This window comes from Amphibalanus amphitrite, unplaced genomic scaffold (genome assembly GCF_019059575.1).
Source record: "Amphibalanus amphitrite isolate SeventyFive unplaced genomic scaffold, NRLGWU_Aamphi_draft 000978F_arrow, whole genome shotgun sequence".
Classification (NCBI taxonomy): Eukaryota; Metazoa; Arthropoda; class Thecostraca; order Balanomorpha; family Balanidae; genus Amphibalanus; species Amphibalanus amphitrite.
In genome coordinates this window covers 141,656-166,257 of record NW_024882472.1, presented here as the reverse complement: position 1 = coordinate 166,257, position 24,602 = coordinate 141,656, and the positions used below count along the sequence as shown (strand labels likewise).

The window sequence follows — 24,602 nt, the reverse complement described above, 5'->3', positions numbered from 1 at the left end:
TGACACTGACTTTTACATTGATACTGATACTGATAGTTGATACTGACACTGACATCGCTACGCTGACACTAACACTGATACTGACTCTGACACTGACGTTGCTACTGACACTCACACCGACACCGGTAATGACACTGACTCTAACACTGGCAATGACACCGGTAATGACACTGACTCTAAGACTGGCAATGACACCGACACTGACCTTACCCCGCGCCCCGCTGCTGGGGGGGGGGGGGGCAGAATCTGCCCCCTCCCGTTTTTCGCCAATAACTTCTAAACGCGTTACGCCAGCGACGTCAAACTTTCAGTACCTTATCATACATCAATATGTAGAAAAGTGACGTCATGTTCGCCATTTTCGCCTCAAAAACGGCAAAATTTCAAACGCCGCTAACATCTTCATTTTTAAAAACATCAAGACGTAACAAAAAAGGTTACACGTGATTCTGCTTTGTCAATCAAATGGCTATCTCGGTTTTTAAAATTTTTGGATTTGGGCCCATTTTTTTCAAAAACTGACTTTTTGCGAAAATAATTATAAAATTCAAAATTTTGAGTGTATCGAAAAACCGGAATATATGTCAGAGAAGTGGTCTATGTGTACCTACATACCAATTTTTAGAAGAATCGGTTCAAAAATGTGGGATTTATTCAAAATTTTATGACGTAACGACACACAAATTTTTTGAAAAATGTTTGTTTTTGGAAGTTGTAGACCTCGTAAGGAAACAAAAATAGCACCATTCGTTTTGTCGTGAAAAACTGCATCAGATAGACACCTTTTTAGGCCTTTACAACTAACTTCAAAATTTGACCTCACTTGACCTGACCTTGACCTGACCTCGACCTGAAATTCATCCAGAGGTGGTCCATATCACTTATTGTGTGTGCCTATTGAATTCTATGAGTAAAATGACCCATAAAACATGTGTCGCACATGCCCTTTTCTATATTTTGTTTTTGGTGACCTGACCTGACCTGACCTGACCTTGACCTTGACCTTTGAATGACATTGTATGCAACGAATATTGTCTTGGTAGTCTAAGAACACGTTTTGGGCAATCAGTCTCAGTCCATTCTTCGGCAACTACGGTGCAAGGCCGATACTGTAGAACCTTGCATTTTGTACCCCTGGGCCTTGACCTGACCTTGACCTGACCTCTGACCTACTTAAGCAAAAAAAATTGGGCTCTTAAGATGCGCCTTGTTGAGAGCTTTCGATTTCCGTTTTCCCCGTCTTTCTACGACCGTCGGTTCGGAAGTTAGACAGGGCCCCCCCCCCCCCCCCCAGCAGGGCGCGGACACAGACACTGATACTGACGTTATTATGCGAGATGAAACTTTCCGGCCAGGTGTTTGGTCTGCCTATCATCTCTGGAAGTATGTATTGTAATCTCAGCATTGCATTGAAATAACCCGATTCGTCCTCAGAGTTACGTTCGCTGCTGGCAAAACACCAAACGGGCGATTCTGTGACTGCAGCTCCGCAGCCTGGAGGTGCATTGGCGAAGGTGTAGTGTCGATCTCGGGCACAGGTGGCAGCACTATCCATAGCAACCACCTGCTGGTTTGTTGCCCATGTGCTAGCAGCTGGCGGCAGTTCTCTCGGAAATCGCTGGGGTTGGGTTCCGCGGGCGCTACCTGCCCATCAAAATTATTTGTTAACTTTAGAATATTTTCGCTGGAATTATTTCATGTGACCAAGAAGTACGAGGAAATCTTCACTGCGCTCCAAACTCGGTAAGTAAAGTATTACTTTATAGTCGCCTGTATTTTATAGCAGCATTCTGTGGGGTCTCTACTCTCGCTCTGTTCTGACAAATCTCAATTTAGCTTTGCTCATTTTTTTCATCTTATATTGCAAAGCTTTAGCTGGTGTTGTGATGTCAAGAAGCGTCACATGTTCTTTGCGGCACTCAGCATTACTAAAAATCTTATCGAATGTAATCTTAATTTCGCATTTTTAAACTTGACCATCGCCAATGCCAGGGGAATAGGTTCTGGTTAAGTACGTAAGTTTTTGCAAATCACTTTGATATGGCATCGCATAGATCCGCCAAGTTTTGATCACCGTATGCGGCATTATTTTGACGCATGTCCTGAAAATTTCAAGTCCCATTCGTTTCGGCTCAGTTAACCTCGTCACAAAAACCGGTAGGTACCTACATATAACATAGGTATGGTAAAACTGCAATTATTCAGCGGCACCGCAAGAAATGTCCAACAAGACAGCTCATATTCAGATTCAGCCAGGATTCGGCCCAGATTCGGGAAACCTCAGATCAAACTGAAACTTGCAGGCCGAGACGTACACAAACCACAGCCCTAGCCATTCGGTGGCAACCCCAGCGGTTTGACCTGCAGAGGTCAGCAAAGCTCACGTGATCAAAATTTGCACAACAGTTTGTGGCCCACCCAGTAGAGCTAGACCGCTAAAAACGACACCAATTGTCTTGCCAGCATGTAACCTTACTTTCCCTCTAGCTCATTTCCGGGTTATGTCGAAAATAAAGTTGCTCAGCGGTTCTCGAGTATAAAGGTCGGCCGGATCCCAAACCAAAGCACATCATCGGGTAGCTGAGACAGTAAGGTAGTGGTTTAGTAAAATCGCTGTAAAATGAAAACCGTTTGGTATTTTTTCGTCATTTTTGCTTAGGCTGATGTGGAATTGAACAGTGTGAACAGTGAATTGAACTCTGAATAACCTTTTTTTGAAAATTTCGAAAAATTTCGTTTTGAAAAAAAATATGGCGTAAGATACGAAATACAGAAAAACGCACAATTTAAGATGCTCGAAAAGGACCCTACCTGCAGCTGAACATAGTTGATTTTTTTTTTAAAATAAATTTAGCTCGAATGTTTGAATGGACGGATTGACGTAGCCGGAGCCCACGCTAAGCAGAGCTTGTTGCGCAGACCCCGACCCCTACCGTCCGATCGCGCAATTCCGGGTAACGGGAAAATTTAGATGCCAAAGTTAACCCGGCAGTTGCTGGGGTATTTCGCCACCCACCGTTTGCTGGGGGGGGGGGGCGTTAAACGCCCCCAGCCGATAACTCGAGAACCAATAGGCGCAGCGAAACGCACGAGGCGGCAAACGAAAGAGCGCGACGAGACGCTTCAGATGAGTACTTTAAAGTTGAATTTTGAGGTCACAGGTCGGGTCAAGGTCAGGTCAAACACCTGAAATCGGGCTTTCAGTAGCATGGACTTCAGGACTTCGCAATGGGCGCCTCTCGCCATAAACTCTGTCAAAACGGTGCACAATCCATCTTATAAGGCCTACAAGAGTGTCAGCTCCATGTAGGGGTCAGTCAAGCATAGGTCAGGGTCAAGGTCAGATCAACCGGGTAGGCACATATCCCCGAAAATCAAAACTGATATTCGCAGCCTGTGACACATGTTTTATAGGTAATTTGGGGCGTAGAACACGATGGTGACATTCATTTTATCATATGTGTACGTGTTTGGCTCAAAAAGTTCAATTTAAGAAATTCATGTATCATGGTCGTGAACTAGTCACGAAAAATTGCCAAGATTCAGTTCAAGATTATGGAAAATGCGGAACGCTAATCAATAATCGAAGATAGCCATTTGATTGACCATGGTATTGGCAGTCTAATGGCGTTTACGGCATGTCTGTATGTCTATTCTGTGATTTTATATGATTTTTTGAACATATGCCGTTTTTGGTCGAAAACTCAGAAATCATGACGTCACTAAAACCTCGATATCTCAAAAATTTTCTGACCGATTTTTTTTAAACTTTGTCACAATAAACTTCAATCGATTCCCTACAGGTACCCAAAATTTGGCGCGCCTGCGGCGCGCCGTTTTTATGCTATGGCCCGGCGAAAAAAGTGGGGGCGTTTAACCCCCCCCCCCCCAGCAACTCGCGGGTTAACGTGCCCTTCAAAGCCGGACACGGCCTGTCCCACTCAACTGACTTCAACTGGCTGCGGCTGCTCTCACCAATCGCAGACCATTCCCGTCAGGAGTCTCAAATATCGAGCGCCGTAGCGTTTCGAACCCGCGCTCTCACTACCGGGAGTCCAATGCTCTACCAACTGAGCTACGGGACAAAAATTTTCAATAGCTTCACTACTGGACCTATCGTTACTATGGTTTTACTTATAGGCTAAGCACATTTGTCATGACTATTATCTATTGTTAACGGTACTGCCGATTGCGTAACCAATTGTCTCAGAATCCCGATGTTGCCCACCTGGTCAAACCTCAACGGATATGCCAAGTAGCTGCTGATAATGGTGATGCGATGCACCCGACTTACCGCCATCTACCTGAAGTGCATCGAACGTTCGACATAAGTAAGTAGCAACACCGGTGAATCGGTCGTGGTCATAAACGTGCAGTGGGTTCATCATGGTAGGTACTTTTAACTTTTTAAGCAGCAAGGAATATTTACATGCTCGTAGGGTAACATAATGACCCTTTAGGTGGTGACCAAACTACAAACACCAATCCCTGGTTAGGAGATATTTCGTCAATAACTCCCGATCAAATTTAGCTAGGAGTCGGGAAAGCCGCCATTGTACTTTGGAAGACCTGCCGAATCGAATGATGTGCGATATGACATCCTTCGACAAACTTTGGCCTGAGTGGCTCTGGCCTGACCTTTAACCTAGGTCAACACCAAGTTAATCTCACTCAATAATATGTATGCCATTCGACGCGCCGGAGCGTGGCGAACACGATGCTGCCAAAATCCTGGTTCTGCGACCATTTTTGGCGAAGGTATTTAGGTACCAACAGCTGAAGCCGTACATACCATGGGGCACTTGAGCTGACCGGGGCCGGGGTCGGAGTGACTCGAACCCGGGCTCTGTCACCAGCCAGCAGTCGGTGTCGGAGTGACTTGAACCCGGGCTCTGCCACCATCCAGCAGTCGGTGTCGGAGTGACTCGAACCCGGGCTCTGTCACCAGCCAGCAGTCGGGGTCGGAGTGACTTGAACCCAGGCTCTGTCACCAGCCAGCAGTCGGTGTCGGAGTGACTCGAACCCGGGCTCTGTCACCAGCCAGCAGTCGGTGTCGGAGTGACTCGAGCCCTCTGTCACCAGCCAGCAGTCGGTGTCGGAGTGACTCGAACCCGGGCTCTGTGACCAGCCAGCAGTCGGTGTCGGAGTGACTCGAACCCGGGCTCTGTCACCAGCCAGCAGTCGGTGTCGGAGTGACTCGAACCCGGGCTCTGCCACCAGCCAGCAGTCGGTGTCGGAGTGACTCGAACCCGGGCTCTGCCACCAGCCAGCAGTCGGTGTCGGAGCGAATCGAACCTGGGCTCTGTCACAAGCCAGCAGTCGGTGTCGGAGTGACTCGAACCCGGGCTCTGTCACCAGCCAGCAGTCGGTGTCGGAGTGACTCGAACCCGGGCTCTGTCACCAGCCAGCAGTACATATCAGTACAGCGCTGTGTACCTACTTGCTCAGTTCGGGACGGAAGAGTGGCAGTTACCTCTGGACATTCCAGGATGGAATCAACACGACAAAGACACCGAGTGTGTGTTCGAATCAGGGAGCGCGTCTTGTGCTTACCTTATCTGATTGTTTGCTATAACTGATCGTTTCTTCTTTTTCAGATGTGGACAAACCTCGGCGACCTTCCCTTATTGCAGAAATGTGAACCCCTGGCTCAGGAACATGAAACACAGAAGTTTTGAAATGTTTTACTGCTTTGTTTTCTTCACCCTTTTTGAATTCAGCTTAGGTTCAGAATCTGCGAGAAGGCAACCCTAACTTTTGAAGGTAAGACTGTCATTGCCCAATGCCCACGGCCACCTCAGATTCGCTGTTACTGGCAGAACTACGGGAACGGGCGGGGTCGGAGCCATGGCTTCCTAAAGGACATTTTAGCATACATGCACTTATATGTCACAGACATTTTAGCACTTTGCTAAGAGCAGAAGATGTAGAACACATAGGTGGCGAACGGGGAGGGCACCGGGGCACCGTGCCCCCCTTTGATTTTGACATTTTAACTTTCGCCCTATGGGCGTTGCATGGAAAGAATGGGACCAAAAGTTGGCAGTGTCCCCCCCCCCCTTAGTTGAAGGTGTTCCGCCGCCACTGGTAGAACATTGACAATTTAACATGCTGGTTTCTCTCAGCAACCTTACCTTTATTTTCGTGGCGGTGGTTATCTAGCCGGTGGCACGCCTTTGTTGCTAACGTTAATGATTTGAATGTGTGCTCGTGTTTCATGTAGGTTGCCCTTCGATAGGCACACGTTTGCCTGTTTCCCAAGTAGGGATCGCTCTACCTTTCGGTGATAGAATCTGGGATGTATCGCCGGCCGCCGTCGGGCGCACTGTCTCACTGACTGTGCTGACTGCTGCGTCCTGTGCAGTTGTGCAGTGATATCGTGGCCACCCGCGGCGATACGCCGGGCGCTGCTCCGTAGGGAGCCGCCAATGTATACTGTATAGGCATAGGGGCGGGACATGTGAGCAGTGTGCCATCTATGCAGTGTCTCTACTGACTGCCACCGACCGGTGCTGTGTTCACAGGCTGAGGGAGACCGCACTATGGCCGAATCCGTCAAGGTGCTGGTCCGATGTCGGCCCATGAACAGTCGAGAGAAGGGTCTCAACTGTGAGGTGAGTGGAATCGCCCCAGTCACGGGTGACACACTGCTGACCCGTCCGGGACAGGCGCCGGGTTATAGCGCCTCCGGTATTTGCCGCCGACTCGTGCTCCTCAGGTGGTAGTGGTGACAGCGGCGGTGATCCAGCGTGCACGTCGGGACGGCCAGCCCAGTCAGCCGCAGGGCTCTCGCCGAGTGGGGCAATGTACCTACAATAAGCCGGGCGGGGCGGGGGTAATGTTGCGGTGGGTAGAGTGGTCGCCGGGTGGGGCAATGTTACAATAGACCGGGCCGGAGTAATGCCGCGGTGGGGGTGGGGAGAGAGTAATGTCACAGTGCGCTGGGGGTCGCCGGGTGGGATAATTTCACAATAGGCCGGGTGGGGTAATGTCACAATAGGCGCCGGCGGGGATACTGCCTCAATGACTGGGCGGTCGTTGGGCCGTGGCAATGTCACGGCGGCTGGGGGGGGGGGGGGGTAGGGGGTAATATCACAGTCCTCTGGGCGGTCGCCGGCCGGGGGTAATGCCTCAGTGGGCCGGGCGGTTACCGGCCGGGGGTTATGTCAGTGCACAGGGCGGGGTAATGTCACAGTCTTCTGGACGGTCGCCGGCCGGGGGTAATGCCTCAGTGGGCCGGGCGGTTGCCGGCCGGGGGTTATGTCAGTGCACAGGGCGGGGTAATGTCACAGTCTTCTGGACGGTCGCCGGCCGGGGGTAATGCCTCAGTGGGTCGGGCGGTTGCCGGCCGGGGGTAATACCTCAGTGGGCCGGGCGGTTGCCGGCCGGGGGTTATGTCACTGCACAGGGCGGGGTAATGTCACAGTCCTCTGGGCGGTCGCCGGCCGGGGGTAATACCTCAGTGGGCCGGGCGGTTGCCGGCCGGGGCAATGTCACGGCGGCCGCGGCGCGCTGTGCTATTGGTGGTCACCATCGACCGGTCAGCGCCCGCTCCGATCGACCGTAAACAGTCGTGTGTGTGTGTGTGTGTGTGTGAGTGTGTACCGGTGCACTGCGCCCGGCCTGCCAGTCCGACCGGGCCGGGCCGGGCCGGGCCGGCCGGCAGTCCCACGGCCGGCCTGTGACCTTTGCAGCGCCGACCGCCGACGAATCGATGTGTAATGTCGCCCCTGGGCCCGCCGAATCATTTGTATGTATGTGCGCACTGCAATGAAGTCGGGTGCCCTGTGGTGCGTGCTGAAATGTGCTACTTCTTTGATACGTGGCACGCTCACGTTTGGAGGACAGCTTTGATGCAGGCCGCCTGAAACACACTTGGACCAACTGCTGTTCAGGCGAAATCGCGCGACTACTCTGGATATGGGATTTCCTGCAATTAGGACGATTCCAATTTGCCTCCATATAGGCTATATCCTGACCGGGGCGATAGTATCGGTTGCCCTGCGCCCGTCACCTGTTGTCCTGCCTGGGCTGCGGGCCCGGGGCCGTTAGCCGGTGGTCGCACTCCGCTGCCCACTGTGTGAGGCCGCCGGGGACCGGACTTCGCTCATCGATTGGCGCGGAGTGTGTGCCATTGAAGCAGCTGAAAGGCTACGGCCACCGAGGCCCCGGCCCGGTTTGTGAGCCGCCTGTGGACCACGCACGCGGTGGAGGGAGGGGAGGGGCGGCGACTGGGTAACCCCAGCGATGGCTGGTGGCTGAGCCGACACACAGGGCTTCTGGGGCCCGGCCCGGTCCCACAGTGACCGGTGGCTGAGCCGACACACAGGGCTTCTGGGGCCCGGCCCGGTCCCACAGTGACCGGTGGCTGAGCCGACACACAGGGCTTCTGGGGCCCGGCCCGGTCCCACAGTGACCGGTGGCTGAGCCAACACACAGGGATTCTGGGGCCCGGCCCGGTCCCACAGTGACCGGTGGCTGAGCCGACACACAGGGCTTCTGGGGCCCGACCCGATCCCACAGTGACCGGTGGCTGAGCCGACACACAGGGCTTCTGGGGCCCGGCCCGGTCCCACAGTGACCGGTGGCTGAGCCGACACACATGGCTTCTGGGGCCCGGCCCGGTCCCCGCTACCATCCGACCCTGGCCGAGGGTGTGCTCTGCCTTGCTCATCGCTTCGACATGTTTCCTGGCTAGTCCTCGCACCATGTGGCCATTACTCAAAGCAAGGTACACGCGAATATCCGCCATTGACCAGCGCGCAGGACTATACGGTTACGTAACGCTCCTGAAGTCATGTGTTATTTAGTTGACTCCGAAAGACAATTGGACGGATCCTTTTGGACTGTATGTTACGGTCGTGCTGAGTGAACCATGTTTCAGTTGGACATTTATGAAGTGCTGCTTTTGCATGGAACGGCCCCTGGCGGCACTGTCACGGGCTCCAGCACGGCTACTGAAGTCAACGCTGGTGTATCGTATCCATTATTCAGGGACGGCGGACGGTGGCTCGGGGGAACGCCTGGCTGGCACCATTGGTGTGGATGGACGTGACATTGTTACTACCGGCGGGGGCCCGACACTACCTGCGGAGAGTTGTACAGGATCGCTCACTTTGTCGTCCTCACTAGATCGGCGGAGAGAGATGATTATCTCCAGATAAAGTCCAGAACCCGGCTTTGGCCAGTCTGACTTTGGTATTTTTGCCGCTTTCGACGGGATTGGCTTGCACCGATCAGTGCCACAGTCTGCCCAATGGCCACGTTACAAGCCAGATAAAGTCGGTGGGTGGATTTGTCGTATCCGGCCATGCAGTTAATGACGAGAGAAAATAGAGTTGACTTTATCATGCCCTCCTCTGACAGCAGCCCCTCCCTGCTTTGACAGTAGCGGTAACTAAATAGTTTTCTGTATTGCGTTGTTCTCCCTCGGTCGGTTGATTGTCACCTTTTCACCCCCCCCCCCTGCTGCCGTCCGTCAGTCCCACTGACCCCCCCCCCCCCCCCCCGCCACCGTCAGTCCCGCTGACCCCCCTCCCCTGCTGCCGTCAGTCCCACTGACCCTCCTCCCCCTGCTGCCGTCAGTCCCACTGACCCCCCCCCCCCTGCTGCCGTCAGTCCCACTGACCCCCCCCCCCCCGCCACCGTCAGTCCCCCTGACCCCCCTCCCCCTCCCCCCTGCTGTCCGTGCTCAGGTGGTGGTGTTTATGGAGCCGAGCGTGATGCAGGTCTCCATCGTCAACCCGACTACTGACAGTTGTACTGTCCCCTGACCCCCCTTCCCCTCCCCCCTGCTGTCCGTGCTCAGGTGGTGGTGTTCATGGAGCCGAGCGTGATGCAGGTCTCCATCGTCAACCCGGCTACTGACAGTTGTACTGTCCCCTGACCCCCCCCCCCCCTCCCCCTCCCCCCTGCTGTCCGTGCTCAGGTGGTGGTGTTCATGGAGCCGAGCGTGATGCAGGTCTCCATCGTCAACCCGGCCGACAAGAACGCGCCGCCAAAGTCCTTCACCTTCGACGGCGTCTACTACATGGACTCCATCACCGAGAACATCTACAAGGACATGGCCTACCCGCTGGTCGAGGGCACCCTCGAGGGCTACAACGGCACCATCTTCGCCTACGGACAGACCGGCTGCGGCAAGTCGTTCTCCATGCAGGGCATCAAGGACCCGCCCACGCAGGTCGGCCTAATCCCGCGTGCGTTCGAGCACATATTCGACGTGACCTCCACTTCGGATGAGTCCAAGTTTCTGGTGAGTACGTACAGGCCCGGGGTGACCGGGCCGGGTCGACCGCTCGGCCGTGCTCCTCGGTGACGGGGGTAGAGGAGGCGGGGGATTTGGCGTGCCTGACTGGCTACATGGAGGGGGAGGGGCTCCAATCGTAGATACTTACGGTAATTGAATTAAAAGACGGAAAGATACTGCTATCTTCTGCTGTATGATTCACAGCTGTTTGCCATTGTCGCACTTAAGTCGATGTGGCCATGCACTCGGAATGTTGAATGAAAACCTTTTTTTACATTGCCCTCAGAATAAATTGATCACTGTTGTTATGGAATGCCTTGACCGTGACATATACAATCCAGCAGCATTTGTTACCCATGTCTGCGGCACCGACGGCACCCTTGCTGTATGTATCCGACGCCGACACGTCTTTTCCGGCAGGTGCACGGATCCTACCTGGAGATCTACAACGAGGAGATCCGCGACCTGCTGGGCGTCGACTCCAAGAAGAAGATCGAGTTGAAGGAGCACCCGGAGAAGGGCGTCTACGTGCAGGACCTGACCAAACACCCGGTGGCCAACACCAAGGAGTGCGAGGCGCTCATGGCCAAGGGCTGGAACAACCGATCCGTCGGCGAGACGCTGATGAACAAGGACTCGTCGCGCTCGCACTCCATCTTCACCATCTTCATCGAGATGATCACGCCGGCCAAAAAGCCGGGCGCCAAGGACAACATCCGCGCCGGCAAACTGAACCTGGTCGACTTGGCCGGCTCCGAGCGACAGGGAAAAACGGGTGCGTGCAGGCCGCTGGGGCCGAGGCGTTTTCACATGTTTGGTAGTGATGTGAGTTTATACTGGTTGGGTGCTGTGATAACGGTGGATGTCGGCCGCGTCTCCGGCAGGTGCCACCGGCGATCGTCTGAAGGAGGCCACCAAAATCAACCTGTCGCTGTCCGCGCTGGGAAACGTCATCTCGGCCCTGGTCGACGGCAAGAGCAAACACATCCCCTACCGAGACTCCAAACTAACCCGACTACTGCAGGTAAAACACTGGGCTACAGACTCACATATCTTACCGGGACTCCAAACTCACCCGATGCTGCAGGTAAAACACTGAGCCACAGATTCAAAACGTTCCGGGACTCCGAAGTCCGAACTGACCCGACTGCTGCAGGTAAAACACTGAGCTACAGATACAAAACGTACCGAGACGTCAGCTACGAAGCATTTTATAGCATGTATTCGTGTGTTTGTAACCGCTTGGTTGCTTGCACGTGCTGCTCTTAGGTGTGATCGCAAACTGCAGTCTTATGCGTCCAGTGCCTGCCATTCGGAACTCTGCAGTGTTAGGCTTCCCATCTGACTTGCCCTTCTGACTTCATACGCTGAGTCTTTATTGAACATGTTGTTGGCAGCCTTATTATAGATCATGGGTAATGAGCGTTCCTTTGTGCAGTGTGCAATTGCATGGTGCAGCGGCTAATGTGAGGATGGACGCTAAATTATTGACATTATCGTGTCCACTGTCTAATGAAGTGTGCAGCGTCCAAGAAGCCGCACAGCTGAAATTTATGGCCAGTTTGGCAGACGGTAAGAAGTGATGCGTTTTCGCACGCACTGATGTTATTGCTTGATTAGCCCGCGCATGACGGGTATATTCCATAACGCGAGCGACTGGGGGTCTCTGTAGACCCCCTCCTATCTAAGAAAGTACTGGTTCGATTACGGCGTTGGATAAATTCAAACGGCGTTGGATAGCCCTGAAAAGAACTATCGAAAGGAACCTATAATTCGTTTTAGTTCGACCATCACTGTAAACATATTTTGACCCAAGAGCTTGTGCTGGGCATGTTTCAGGTCATGAAAGCTCGGTCAGCCTAAGTTACAAATGGTGAATGGAATTTTAGGGCTTATAAAAGGTCATGCGACACTTGTTTTATGGTCCGTTTTGGACATGTGATTGGAAAATGGCATCGTCAAGGTCAGGTTTGTGCCACGACCTGTTTGAATTCACGTTCAAGTCAGAGTGCAGCAGCTGTGTGTGATTGCCGAGTTACCTCGTGCTAAGGTTTACGCAAACTCATGTATAACATAGTAATTACTGCCCCGTGATCGGGGCATTGTATTACGTTCGTATCAGTCATGTCCTGCGCGGTACCGACACCGTCCTGAGCTCGATATGGCCGTGAGCCACGTCACGGTGTGGGAATCTGTCGCCCCTCTGCAGTCGGTTATAGCGCAGACCGCCGGTGGCACAGCCTTCCAAGTTCCAACACGCGTCGTTCCCCGTAACTGGGTCAGTCGGCACTCGGCACCGTCCTGTCCTCATTCCGCCCAGCGGTGAAACGCGGCGCCCTCGCCCGGCCCGCAGTGTGGCCCGCATCCCCGCCCGGCCGCAGCCGGTACAGAGTGGGGCAGTAACAGGTGTAGTTACTTATTCACAATGCAGCGCCACAGTCCCCAGCTATTCGCCGGCTGCACGGCCCCAGCAGCTAGCTCCTGGCGATATCACGTCAGGCTGCGGGGTAGGAGGCCGATTTGGTGCTGAATGCTAGAGGCGATCCATTTATCATGTCGTCGCCGACCACCTCTAATTCTAAACGGATGAAAGGGGTTTGCCGTCTGAATCTGCTTATTATTCCTGGCTGCCCTGACGCTGCCGACCGATGGCCGGTATTGGCTGGTGCGTGAAAAGACAATAGGATTAATGTGAAGCAGACGTCTATTCTATCAGCCTATTGTGTACAGTCTGTCTTAAAAGTACCGCGCAAAGTGACGGTGGATCCATCAAGCCTGACCGAGGAAGGGCCTGCTATAATTTGAAAGTCACCGAACCAATGGAGCTGGGGAACGGACGAGGATGTCCATTGCTTCGGTGACTCAAATTTGGCAGTCCTTCATCGGTCAGGCTTGATGGATCCACCGCCACTTTGCGCGGTACTTTTAAGACAGACTGTACAATGGTGTGCCCGTGCTAAAACGCTGGATAGTTTATTATCCGTGTGCCTTTTCAATTGCTTTATGGCACTATAGTTGTTGCCGATGTCGGTTATACTAGCATTCCGTGGTCAGCTAATACCGTTTCCGAGTCCGGTGATGGAGGCGTTCCGCGGTGAGCGGATACCGATTGTCCCGTGTTAGCCCGGTTGCCCGGTTCACAGGACTCTCTGGGAGGCAACACCAAGACGATGATGGTAGCCTGTCTGTCGCCGGCCGACAACAACTACGACGAGACGGTCAGCACCCTGCGCTACGCCAACCGCGCCAAACAGATCAAGAACAAGCCCAAGATCAACGAGGACCCCAAGGACACCCTGCTCAGGGAGTACGCCGAGGAGATCAAGAAGCTCAAGGAGCAGCTGGAGTCGGCCGGCGGGCCCGCCCAGGTCAAACTCGAGAAAGGTGAGTGGCCTGGCCGGCTGCCGGCAGACTGGTGTCGTGGGCCTGTGGCGTGGTGGTACTGTGACTGCATAGTCGGCGTGGTGTATTGGCGTGCAGACTGTTACTCGTCGTGGCTGGTTTTATTAGTTTGCGTAATATATGCATTGTTAAAAAGAGCAGCAGCAAAACTAACGTCATTGAACAAAAAAACAAAAAACAAAAACAATTCGATGCACTGGATCTAAAAGACACCATTTCTGCACTTGTGGAGCTGACCGCGATGCAGCCGGGCTGCGTCGACCGCTAGCTCGTCAAGTGCTGGTCTGATGGGTTGCCACTGCTGGTGTCGGCTCAAATCACCGGTGTTTGTCGTCAGTGCGTGCCTCACTGGTGCCGGGACAGTGCCGCTGTGTGGCGGGTGCCAAACAGCAGCCAACCCGCCCTCTCTCACACACTTTGACATACACCCGTGCACACATGACACAATTACCACGCACGTCCAATGTCCCTGCGCTATGTGGCAATGGAAGAGAACTGATCACCCCGGTCGTGTGTCCATGCAGGTGATCTTACCTCAGACCCGTGTAAGTGATTGTGAAACAGGAATGGTTCAGCTTTTTGTTCTTGTTTTGCAAAGGTTTGGCTGTTTATCTTATTTTCTTTACATAACCTAACACTCATTCACGAAACAGGATTGTCGTTTGTTGAGATGTTTTTCTTGGGGTTCTCAAGATTGATGAATATTTTGGGTACGTGCCCAATGCCCATTGTTCATGTTTGGCACCTTTTCCGAGTGACGGTGTTGAAGCTGGCCTTTTTTCGGCGTGTGCTTGATGCATGGCTTTCAATCAGCAGACCTCGAACGAACTTTGCCTGATTATTTTTCGCTGACTTCATAGTCAGGCAATGCGAACCACTGCCATTTTTTGTTTGACCTTGTGTGAGCTATCTCATCAGCGGTAGTTCAGTTATGTACCCAACGGTCTCCGATCAGCTGTATTCAGCGGTACCTGCTACTCAGCTGTGGGTAGCAGTGTACTGTCTTCGCCGTACTGTCTGACGCGGCCCCCGCTGCTCCAGTGGTGTACTGCTACTCAGCTGTGTGGCCAGAGTCGCACTGTTTGACCCACTGCCCCCCACCGCCGCTGTTCCAGCGTTACTCAGCTGTGGCCAGAGTCGCGCTGTCTAACCCGACCCCCGCTGTTCCAGTTGTGGACGAGGAGGCGATCCAGCGCGAGCGGGAGAAGCTCAAGGCCGAGTACGATCAGGAGATGAAGAAGATGAAAAAGGAGCTGGAGAAGCAGCAGAAGGCCGGCGGCGGCAGCGGACCGCCCGACCCGGCCGAAGTGGAAAAACAGGCCGCCAAAATACGGGCCGAGTTCGAGGAGCGGGAGCGCAAAATGAGGGTCAGTCACCGCCCCGCTGCGGGCCGCTGGGATGAGCGCCAGGGGAGGGAGGCTGCTATTTCACCGTTACCCTCTATTTTTTATATGGATGGTGGGAGTAACTTGTGATCATCATTCGTGTGAAAGGAAAGGAACTAACGCAAGTATAGTGTAGCAGTGAAATAGTGGCGGAAGATGATAGATATGTTTCAGCTATCGACTGTGTACCTACATATGGTGACCCCCTCAGACTCCATATGCTGATCTCGGCCCCTGAGTGCCCTAGCGATGAGGTAGCCCTGAGCTGCTGTATATCACCTGCACACTCGCTGTGTCTGTACGCACCTGAGGCGCCGGTCTGAGCAGCCGGTCTGACGCTGGTGACTGGACACAGCTGACGGCTCACCCCACTCCAGTGTGCTGCTTCCTCACCTCGGCCCCGCCGTGTTCTATCCTCTGACCCCTGCCCTGCGGTGTGCCGTCTGGTGTCCTATCACTCCGGCCTCTCACTGTTGTGTTCTCAGGAGGAGCTGGAGGCTCAGAAAGCCATGATGTCCGGCGGCGCCATACCGCAAAACGTCGACCCAGAGGTCTACGAAAAGTCAGTGCCGCACACTGCAGCTGAACAATGCCGTCGCACTAGCATTATCACATGGTCAAATAGATAATTACATAGCAGGCCTACAGTTGCATACAGGCCTCATAAAACTATTATTGACATAATGATAGGTGTATTGTTAACCCGCGCCGGGCCGGTGCCCTGAAATTCCGCGCCGGGCCGCGGGGGGGTGTTTGAACACCCCCCCTTCTAACTCGGCTCCTGGGCCACGTAGCGACACGCGGTAAGCGGCAATCGAAAGAACGTCAAAAATAAGGACGAAAACACTTAGGTCATTTTTTGGGTCAGGTCAAAGGTCAGGTCACCAGAGGTCACCAAAGGTAAAATGTTGACTATTTCAACATTTTGGAAACTGCCAACGGCTATCTCGGGAACCGATAGAGCTACAGCGCCGCAAAAAAGCGCATTCGATAGCCCTTTCACAGACCTTTCTGGGTAATGTTCTCAGATTTGACCTCAGGTCAACGGTTTAGCCTCCAGAGGGCAAAAACTCCAAAAATAGCCGTTTTTACGAAAAACGTTTTTTCGGCAATAACTTTTGACTCAAAAGAGCTATGACATTACTTTTGCCAGCATCGTGTTCCTCTCGTCAAGACGCGTCGAATGAACTATAAGTTGACCTTGAAAGGTCAACTGGAAAATTTGACCTCAGGTCAAGGTCATGACCTGACCGGAAAAGGTCATGTTGCATATCAGTCGATCCGCAACGTCGAGCCGAACACATCTAAGGCGTTTTCAGCGCTCTAGCACGCCTCTATCAGAAGTTATCATCGAAAAACTGTTAGATTCTGTTCGTGACCTGAGATGACCTCGGGGACATAACGAGGGGTCACAGTTCCCATTTTCTGGTTCAGTGTGTCTATTTTACCTACATCTCGATGTTTGAGAGTGTCTAGAATAGCGTTCGTGCAAAACAGGCGCTGTTCAATTTTCTCCCATTGACTTATAATGGAGAGGCCGCAAAATTGACCTGACCTTAGGTCACCGATATCAAAATTCCGAGATATACATTTTATAGATATTGTTGCTCTAATCAATCGCTGAAAGTTTCAAGGCAATCGCTCAGTCGGTGTAGCTATGACGAGCATTCTTATTTTTTCTGAGGTGAGGTCACTTGGCGTGACCTGGTGACCTGACCTAAGGTGACCTGGGTCTGAAATTTTCACAACATGTGCGGAAAAAATGCAAAAACAGGTGTGCCAAAAACGGCGGCGCTCCGCGCCGCCGTTTTTGAGATATCTGCGAAAAACCGCAAGGGGGGTGTTCAAACACCCCCCCCCCGGCCCGGCGCGGGTTAACTATGCTGGCTGTTTGATGTGTTCCTCTGTGTCGTTACCGGCCCGTCGTTACAGCAGGATTATCTGAGCTCAGTGCTTCTGTGCCATAACAACAAACTAATCGTTTGACATTGGACTACGTTTAACACCGGCAAGGAGTAGCGTAACACACCTTACCCAGCACTCACACCCTGTATTCCCGCACCCCCGCGTCCGCTGCAGACTGCGCGTGCTGCAGCAGCAGATCGTGGGCGGAGAGTCGGCCAACGACCAGCAGGCGGTCATGAAGCGCCGCAAACAGAACGAGGAGGTGCAGCGGCGCAGGAAGGAGATCGCCGCCGCGCTCGGACGCAGCGCCGCCGAGGACGAGGACGATGACGAGATACTCGTCAAGGCGTACGACGACGTGCAGTCGACGCTGCGCGCGCGCACAGACCTCGCCAAGAAGATGAAGAGCCGGGTGAGTGCGCGCTGCGGGCTGGGCGGAGGGCCGGGCGGCGCGCTGGTGTGGGAGGGAGTTAGGCTGTACCGCCGGGCACGACGGCACTGCGGCGCAGTATCCGAGCGGTGTTCGTAACAGGCCGTCAGCGCCCCAAACTGCAGCCGGGGACGTGGTGGAAGGGAGGGATTCTTTTCAATGATCGGAGGCATTGCTGGGGTATGATTATTATGTAATTTTGATAATGTGCGCATAGTATGACATCTTAGTCCTTAGATATGTGGCGCTCTTAGGGAGTAACGGTGTCATGGGCTCTATAGCTGCTCTGCTGGGTTTGGGATTAGTCTCGTATTTTCAGTAAAGAGTCGTCAGCTCACTGCGGCGGTGGATGGCGTCCGCCGTGTGTCAGCCCTCCCGCGCCTCAGTACTCGGTGTCTGACGCTGCTCCCGGTCCGTCAGCTGAAGGCCCAGGAGCAGGAGATCCGCGACATCCAGCGCGAGTTCGCTGTGGAGCGAGACGACTACCTGGAGACGATCCGGCGCCAGGAGCAGGGCATGCGCCTGCTGGAGCAGCTGCTGGCGCGCGTGCAGCCCACCATCCGCAAGGACTGCAACTACTCCGACCTGGAGGCCATCAAGAAGCAGGCCATCTGGGACGAGGTGGAGCAGAAGTGGCGGCTGCCCGAGCTGCAGCTGCAGAAGACCAAGCTGCCGCCGCCCGGTACGTAACCAGTCACACAGTTCGTACACAGCCCGGTCAGCTGAGGGAGGGGAGACGGGGCGGGTCCAGAGGGCTCAGATTACTGGTGGTCCGGGCTGGATGTGGGTGTTGGTGCATACATGTTGGAGAACCGGCCTCATACCTGAAAGGAGGGGAACGTTTACAATGCTACATCTCAGTTCTATGCGTCGCGTCAAACCTATTCACTAGGTAAGTCGACAATTATGTGAATTGTGACGATGTGTTGGAATAGCAGATCAACCGTGTGGTACAGCGAGTGCGGTCTCCACCGTACGTGTCTGGTCCCCTGCTATGCGTACCGCATTGTGTATCACGTCTGTGTGAACCGCCGTATGTGCTGTGTATCACGTCCTGTATCACGCCCTTTGCGGACCGCCGTATGTGTTGTGTATCACGTCTGTGTGAACCGCCGTATGTACTGTGTATCACGGCCCGGTGTCTGTCGCCGTGTGTGCTGTGTGTTACGCCCTGTGCGGACTGCCGTATGTGCCGTGGGTGCCGTGTATTACGCCCTGTGTCACACCCCGCTGTGGACGCCGCGCAGTGGCCGTGGGCGGCGCCGTGGCCGTGTCCCGCCGACAGGAGGAGCAGCAGGAGCAGCAGGAGCAGGCGCAGGAGGAGGACGGGGAGGAGGGGACGCGTCCTCCGGCGCTCACGGCCCCCGCCCGGCTCACCGACGCCTGGGGCGAGCCGGCCGGCGAGGACAAGTTCCTCAAGGTGCCGCCGCCCCGGCCGCCTGCCGCAGTGCCGCGTGGGCTGCACGGGACCGTGGGGTGGGGTGGGCCCGGTTCACAGGCACCGCGCATGGAGAGCTGATCTGCCTGCTCTGCACAGCCGTCAGCTGGTGTGGGTGTTTGCATTGTGCAGCTCTGCATCAGCAGCTCTGTTTGGTATGGTTTTGTGTGGGTCTGCTACGCTCATGATTTTAACTGATTAAATTGTTTGCATGGGAGTGTCAGTGTTTACCAGTGTGCATTTCAGTGAAAACTGCACATTTGTGTTGACCGGCAATCGGATCGCTGCCTGACGTGTTGTTTGGTGTGGACCTGCTACTGCCTGCCATATTTCGTTGGTTTTGTTTCTGGTTACCCCATGTGTTCCCGGCTGCCGATGTGTTGTGTGCGTGTTTGCGGCACGTTTTCTGGCCACCTGTCTCACAGCTGCACCTCGCACATTCGCTCTGCTGTTGCAGTGCTGGGTTTCGGCGCGCCGACCACCAGCACCAAGTACAAGGGTCCCGGCGGCACGGACTGGGCCCAGGAGGAGACGCGCATCTCCAATGTACGCATCCAGTCCTCTGGTGGGCTGGTCTGGTCGCCAGGGGCCGCCGCCGCCGCCCGCCCGCCCGGGCCGGGATGTGGTGCCACCTAGCACCGGCTGGGACCGTGGGCCTCGGGCTGCGGGTGTGGGACAGGGGAACAATTGTCAGTCACTGCGTGTTTAGGAGTATTGTGTTGCTGTTTCAATTATCAGACTCGCTTATATTCTCCTGCAAGATCTTTAACAATCACAGGGTGTACCTTTAAGACGTTTTTGGTAAAACCTGACAAGTGACAGCCTGCGACAGAAGCTGATGTTGGAGTCAGTAGCGCAGTAACGTGCTTATTTATCGTTTTCGCACTAGCCAGTGGTAACGTTTCCATCTGAGCGTCAGTTATCCTCGTTTTCCCATATGCCGTATTACCTGTATTTAGCACCGTCCCTGACCCTGACTGACCCCCGTGACCCCCTTGACCTATGACCGCTGCGCGCCGGCCGACAGCGTCTGGAGCGCGGCGCCGAGGAGAATATCGCCGGCTCCTACTTCAAACACCCGACCAACACGCGCCAGGCGGAGATCCTGTTCAAGACGCAGCTGGCGGCCGAGCAGGCTGCCAAACAGGGACAGGGTGAGTCAGGGCGGACCGGCGGGCCGTCACAGGGTACCGAGATGACAGGCGGCCACAGGGACAGGGTGAGTCAGGGCGGGCCGTCGGGCCTTCTGAGGGGACCGAGATGACAGGCGGCCACAGGGACAGGGTGAGTCAGGGCGGACCGGCGGGCCGTCACAGGGGACCGAGATGACAGGCGGCCACAGGGTGAGTCAGGGCGGACCGACGGGCCGTCACAGGGGACCGAGATGACAGGCGGCTAAACAGAGACGGGGTGAGTCAGGGCGGACCGACGGGCCGAGACCGAGATGACAGGCGGCCACAGGGACAGGGTGAGTCGGGCGGACCGGCCGGCCGTCACAGGGGACCGAGATGACAGGCGGCCACAGGGACAGGGTGAGTCAGGGCGGACCGACGGGCCGTCAGACTAGGGGACGGTCGGAGATGGGACATCGCGGGTCGGGTCCCGTCCAGGGGAGGGCTGACATGGGCTTGGTGAGATAAGCGGCTCACAATTTTTAATAACCATTTTTGAGACCAGAAATTCAAATGAGGAACCTCATTTCGGCGCGTTTCAGCTACATCAGAGACTTAGAAAGCTGACGAGCCAGTTGCTAGGTTTGGTATGACTAAAGGCCTGGCTACACTATGCGTTTTCTGCGTGTTTGCGTGATTTGCGTAATATCGTTTTAGAAGAAAGCTATACCTATTTAATAAAACTTTTACATAAGTTATGTATAAAAGGTAATGCAATTCTTATATAAGCTAAAATTGAATATGAAAAATAACATTAAAAAAACGTAATATCGATTTTTTCTAGCACGATATCACGCAAAACACGCAAACACGCAAAAAACGCACGCAGAAAACGCATAGTGTAGCCAGGCCTTAAGACAATTTTGACATTCTACGCCTGACCGTTAACCCTGCCTGCTCCACCTTGCTTTTGTCTAGTAAAGCAGCGTCTGGCACTAGTATGACTGGGCATCGCAGGTGTTTTTCATAGACGCTTCAGGCTGTTCAGTGACAGTGACAGTGACTGAGCCCGTGGTACAAATGTGCGAGCTGAGTGTGTGTGCGTCAATGTGTGTGTTAGTTGTGCAACTGAATCCCGATGTTCCGTTTTTATGACATGTCAATCATAATAGCCATGTGTTCATGGACCGATTGCACGATGTAAATACATACTTGTAAATAGGTGCTAAGGTTTGGTAGCGTAGCCTAGTGCCAGACATCGAACTCTCATAGCGTTTTGCATGATGTGTCGTTGTTGGCTGAGACATTCATTGCAGTTCTCATTGATGTGCGGGTTGTGTGTTGTGTTATGTCCTAATGACGCGTAGCTTTCATTTATCGTGTATGTATTGTTGCCATTTTTGTATAGGCATATAGTTGTTCCACTGGAGGTCACAAAATATCAATTCGCAGCCACTCACGTCATGTACAGTAGAAGGACTTCACAATCAATTTCGCGTCACAGTTTGTGACTGATCATGGCATACCAGCTACGGCAGATCGGATTGTGTACGATAGCAGCATTTAGCTCTGTCATTCAGTCGTGGCGCTGACCTCTGCCTGGATATTCCGATATTGGAGCCTCTGGTGCCGCCCAGTCTGTTGGTCTCCCCTGGCGCGACCAGCGTCGGTCGGTGCGCGTGGACCCTCTGACGGCCCCTGACGTACGCACTGGCGCGGTTACAGCTCGGCCCGGCCCGGGCCTGTCTCAGAGCCTGGCCTACGGTCACGGGCTGAGCCGCAGTTTCCACGGACTGCACTCCCTGGGCGGCGCGGCTGGCGCGCCCGCCGCCCCCGGCCAGGGACCCAGCTCGTGGGCCAGCGTGACCACCCTCGGTACATACAGGGGCAGGGGGTCCAGCGGCACAGCACTGCCCCTGCACTGTCACACACTGCCGCACAGGGCCGGCGCGCCCGCCGCCACCGGCCAGGGACCCAGCTCGTGGGCCAGCGTGACCACCCTCGGTACAGGCGGGGGAGGGGTCCAGCGGCACAGCACTGCCCCTGCACTGTCACACACTGCCGCACAGGGCCGGCGCGCCCGCCGCCACCGGCCGAGCTCGTGGGCCAGCGTGGCCACCCTCGGTACAGGGGAGGGGAGGGGTCCAGCGGCACAGCACCTCACTACCCCTGCACGGTCACACGGACTGCCGTACAGGGCGGGTTCAGCGCCGGACTGAGATGGTCCGCCAGCAGTCAGCACGGTCCCGGCAGCCAGTGGCTCTCTCAGCCGTGTGGCCTGGACGGACGTCCGTGAGAGACCCACCAGCCGCGGTCTGTCGGCGCCCCCGCACACACTACCACTCCGGTGTGCAGTGGAGTGCCCTGAAGTCTGACACTCGCGGCACACACGCGTCCACAATCGCACGAGCTCGTGAGTGCCACCTGAGTCCCTGAGTATCAACACCATCCGGCTCTCCTACAGAGCCGGATGGTGTAGTAGCACGCCCGAGCAGTACACCCGCACGGTTTCTGGTGCGTGTTTCACTCGCTGACTTCCCACGCCTCGCCCATGTGTTATTCGTTCCTCCCTTTGTCTCACCTGTGCCTCTCTGTTCCTCACCTGTGCTGTCCTGTCCTCCTGTCTGTCCAGGCTACATGGACCCTGCCGCCTACTGGACCAAGAGCGCCCCGCCCAGTCCCACAGGTAAGGAGCACCCAGTCCAGTCCCTATAAATAACGGCGAGAGGTGCCCCGGAGGGTCGGAGCTGACCGGCCCCACCGTCCTATGTTGTGTATAAGGGGCTATTTTCCGATCTACGGATTTTATTGATAAAGACGTATCAAAATGTACGTCATTTATCAAAAGTTACGTTCTAAGACTGTGTCGACGTAAAAAAAAATAACGACACCGCCAACCTTTTCCTTACATTATGTTCTCCCTCTCATTTCCTTCGCAGGATCCAACCACAGCTTTGCACCTATGGGGAGAGGTATGTCGACTTTTTGCGCTTTATTGCATGTTGCAACTATGCGTTGCTGCTTGTCACTTACGTATTGCATGTATTGGAACCATGCATATTGCATAGCTGTGCATACAGCTCATAATTTGTGTTCATGACCATTCGAACGATCTTCAAGTATCTAATATCTATATCTGTCATTATAGTCTTTCAACGTTTTACTGGCAGTCATCTCAGTTGTCATCTATTGAACGAGTCTAAGCTATGCGATGCCGATATTGTCCATGATGTTGTTGCGCCTAGCTGGCATCCCGACTATCCGCGTAGCGGTAAACACTGCATTTTTACGTTGTTCGCCCCCCCCCCGGCCTCGGCAGCCATTCGCTGATGCCCCTGAACCTCCCCAGGCTTTCAGTCCCCCTGACGCCCCTGAACCTCCCCAGGCTTTCAGTCCCCCCTGACGCCCCTGAACCTCCTCAGGCTTTTAGCCGGACGACTGAATATTCCCCTGACGCTCCTGAACCTCCCCAGGCTTTCAGCCTCCCCTGACGCCCCTGAACCTCCCCAGGCTTTCAGCCGGACGCGCGAAAGCCGGCGCGTCTGGCTCCGGTCGGCGGCGGCGGCGGCAAGAAGAACTTCATGGCCGCCCTATAGCCGGCGCCGGCGGGGACCGCGCCGGCGCCGTGACTGGTCAGTCGGCCGGCTCAGGTCAGTCCGGCCCGGTCCGGTCAGTCCTGCTGGTCAGGTTAGTCCGGCCCGGTCTGGTCAGTCCTGCTGGTCAGGTCAGTCCGGCCCGGTCAGGTCAGTCCGGCCCGGTCTGGTCAGTCCGGCCCGGTCAGGTCAGTCCTGCTGGTCAGGTCAGTCCTGCTGGTCTGGTCAGTCCTGCCCGGTCTGGTCAGTCCGGCCGGTCCCGTTACGTTCAGGAGGCGGGCGGAGGCGGCGACGGGCGCCGTTGGCCGCACTGGGCCGGCGGTCTGCCCGGCCTGGATGCCGCCCGGCCGTTGTGATACCGTCCTTATGAAGCAGGGAGAGATACCAGTGCCTTGTGGCCGTCGGGCCAGACCTCTCAGACGGAGAGCCAGCTAGTTAGCGGATAGCCACCGATAGATCCGACTGACCCGGGATCCCCCGGGACGGAGCCACTCGTAGAGCGGGCGGGCAGTATTAAACCGGTGGACCAACACGCCACTACCAGTGCCTACCAGAATAGGGTCGTCACACGCGGCGGCCGATAGCCATTTTATGGAGCTGTTTATTGTTAGCTGATGGAGTCCGGGTGTCTCGCCGGGGAAATTGGTGCGTCCATCGCGCGTTGTTCTCGATCTGCGGCAATACGATACCGATGGTGATGTACAATCGTAGCGTCTGACGGGGACGGTTTGTATACCAGTGCAATATTTCAGAGCAGCTATTCTATGACTCGGTCTCATGCCATTGTCCTGTACCTAATGTACCGTTCTGCGGTTCAAATATAAATGTGTGCGTCCTGAAGTGAGGAGTATTAGTGATAACGCGAGTAGAACGATCATAGATGTTACTCTGTGGTAGACACAGCTTCGTAAAACAGTGAGATGAGGCCACCTGGTGAGGCCTGATAGTGTCTTTTTCCAGTGTGAGTCAAAATTAAGGTACGGCGCATTATTAGATGACACTGATGCAGTCCTTGGTAACAGGCTGGCAAACGGCCTACCACAGCGTTGCACAGCCCTGCCGTCCCCACCTCTAGGACACTGATCCCT

General features: G+C 54.7%; 1 protein-coding gene across 1 annotated transcript; it reads left to right on the top strand.

The window, feature by feature from the left end:
- Nucleotides 1-1,562: 1,562 nt before the first annotated feature.
- On the top strand, nt 1,563-24,354 carry LOC122368813 (osmotic avoidance abnormal protein 3-like). The gene is made up of 16 exons (XM_043343068.1): nt 1,563-1,743; nt 5,598-5,763; nt 6,525-6,614; nt 9,929-10,255; nt 10,670-11,024; nt 11,134-11,273; nt 13,393-13,633; nt 14,822-15,018; nt 15,522-15,598; nt 17,116-17,353; nt 17,792-18,053; nt 19,267-19,355; nt 19,837-19,963; nt 22,554-22,607; nt 22,861-22,893; nt 23,432-24,354. The coding sequence occupies exons 3-16, from the start codon at nt 6,543-6,545 to the stop codon at nt 23,515-23,517; spliced, it is 2,298 nt and encodes a 765-aa protein (XP_043199003.1). The 5' UTR covers nt 1,563-1,743; nt 5,598-5,763; nt 6,525-6,542; the 3' UTR covers nt 23,518-24,354.
- Nucleotides 24,355-24,602: the final 248 nt, after the last annotated feature.

Bases quoted from the DNA above. Each gene is read 5' to 3' on its own strand.
- LOC122368813 (XM_043343068.1), top strand. From the start codon at position 6,543: ATGGCCGAATCCGTCAAGGTGCTGGTCCGATGTCGGCCCATGAACAGT. The intron at 11,025-11,133 runs GTGCGTGCAGGC...CGTCTCCGGCAG, and splicing joins CGAGCGACAGGGAAAAACGG to GTGCCACCGGCGATCGTCTG. The intron at 22,894-23,431 runs GTATGTCGACTT...GAACCTCCCCAG, and splicing joins CTTTGCACCTATGGGGAGAG to GCTTTCAGCCGGACGCGCGA.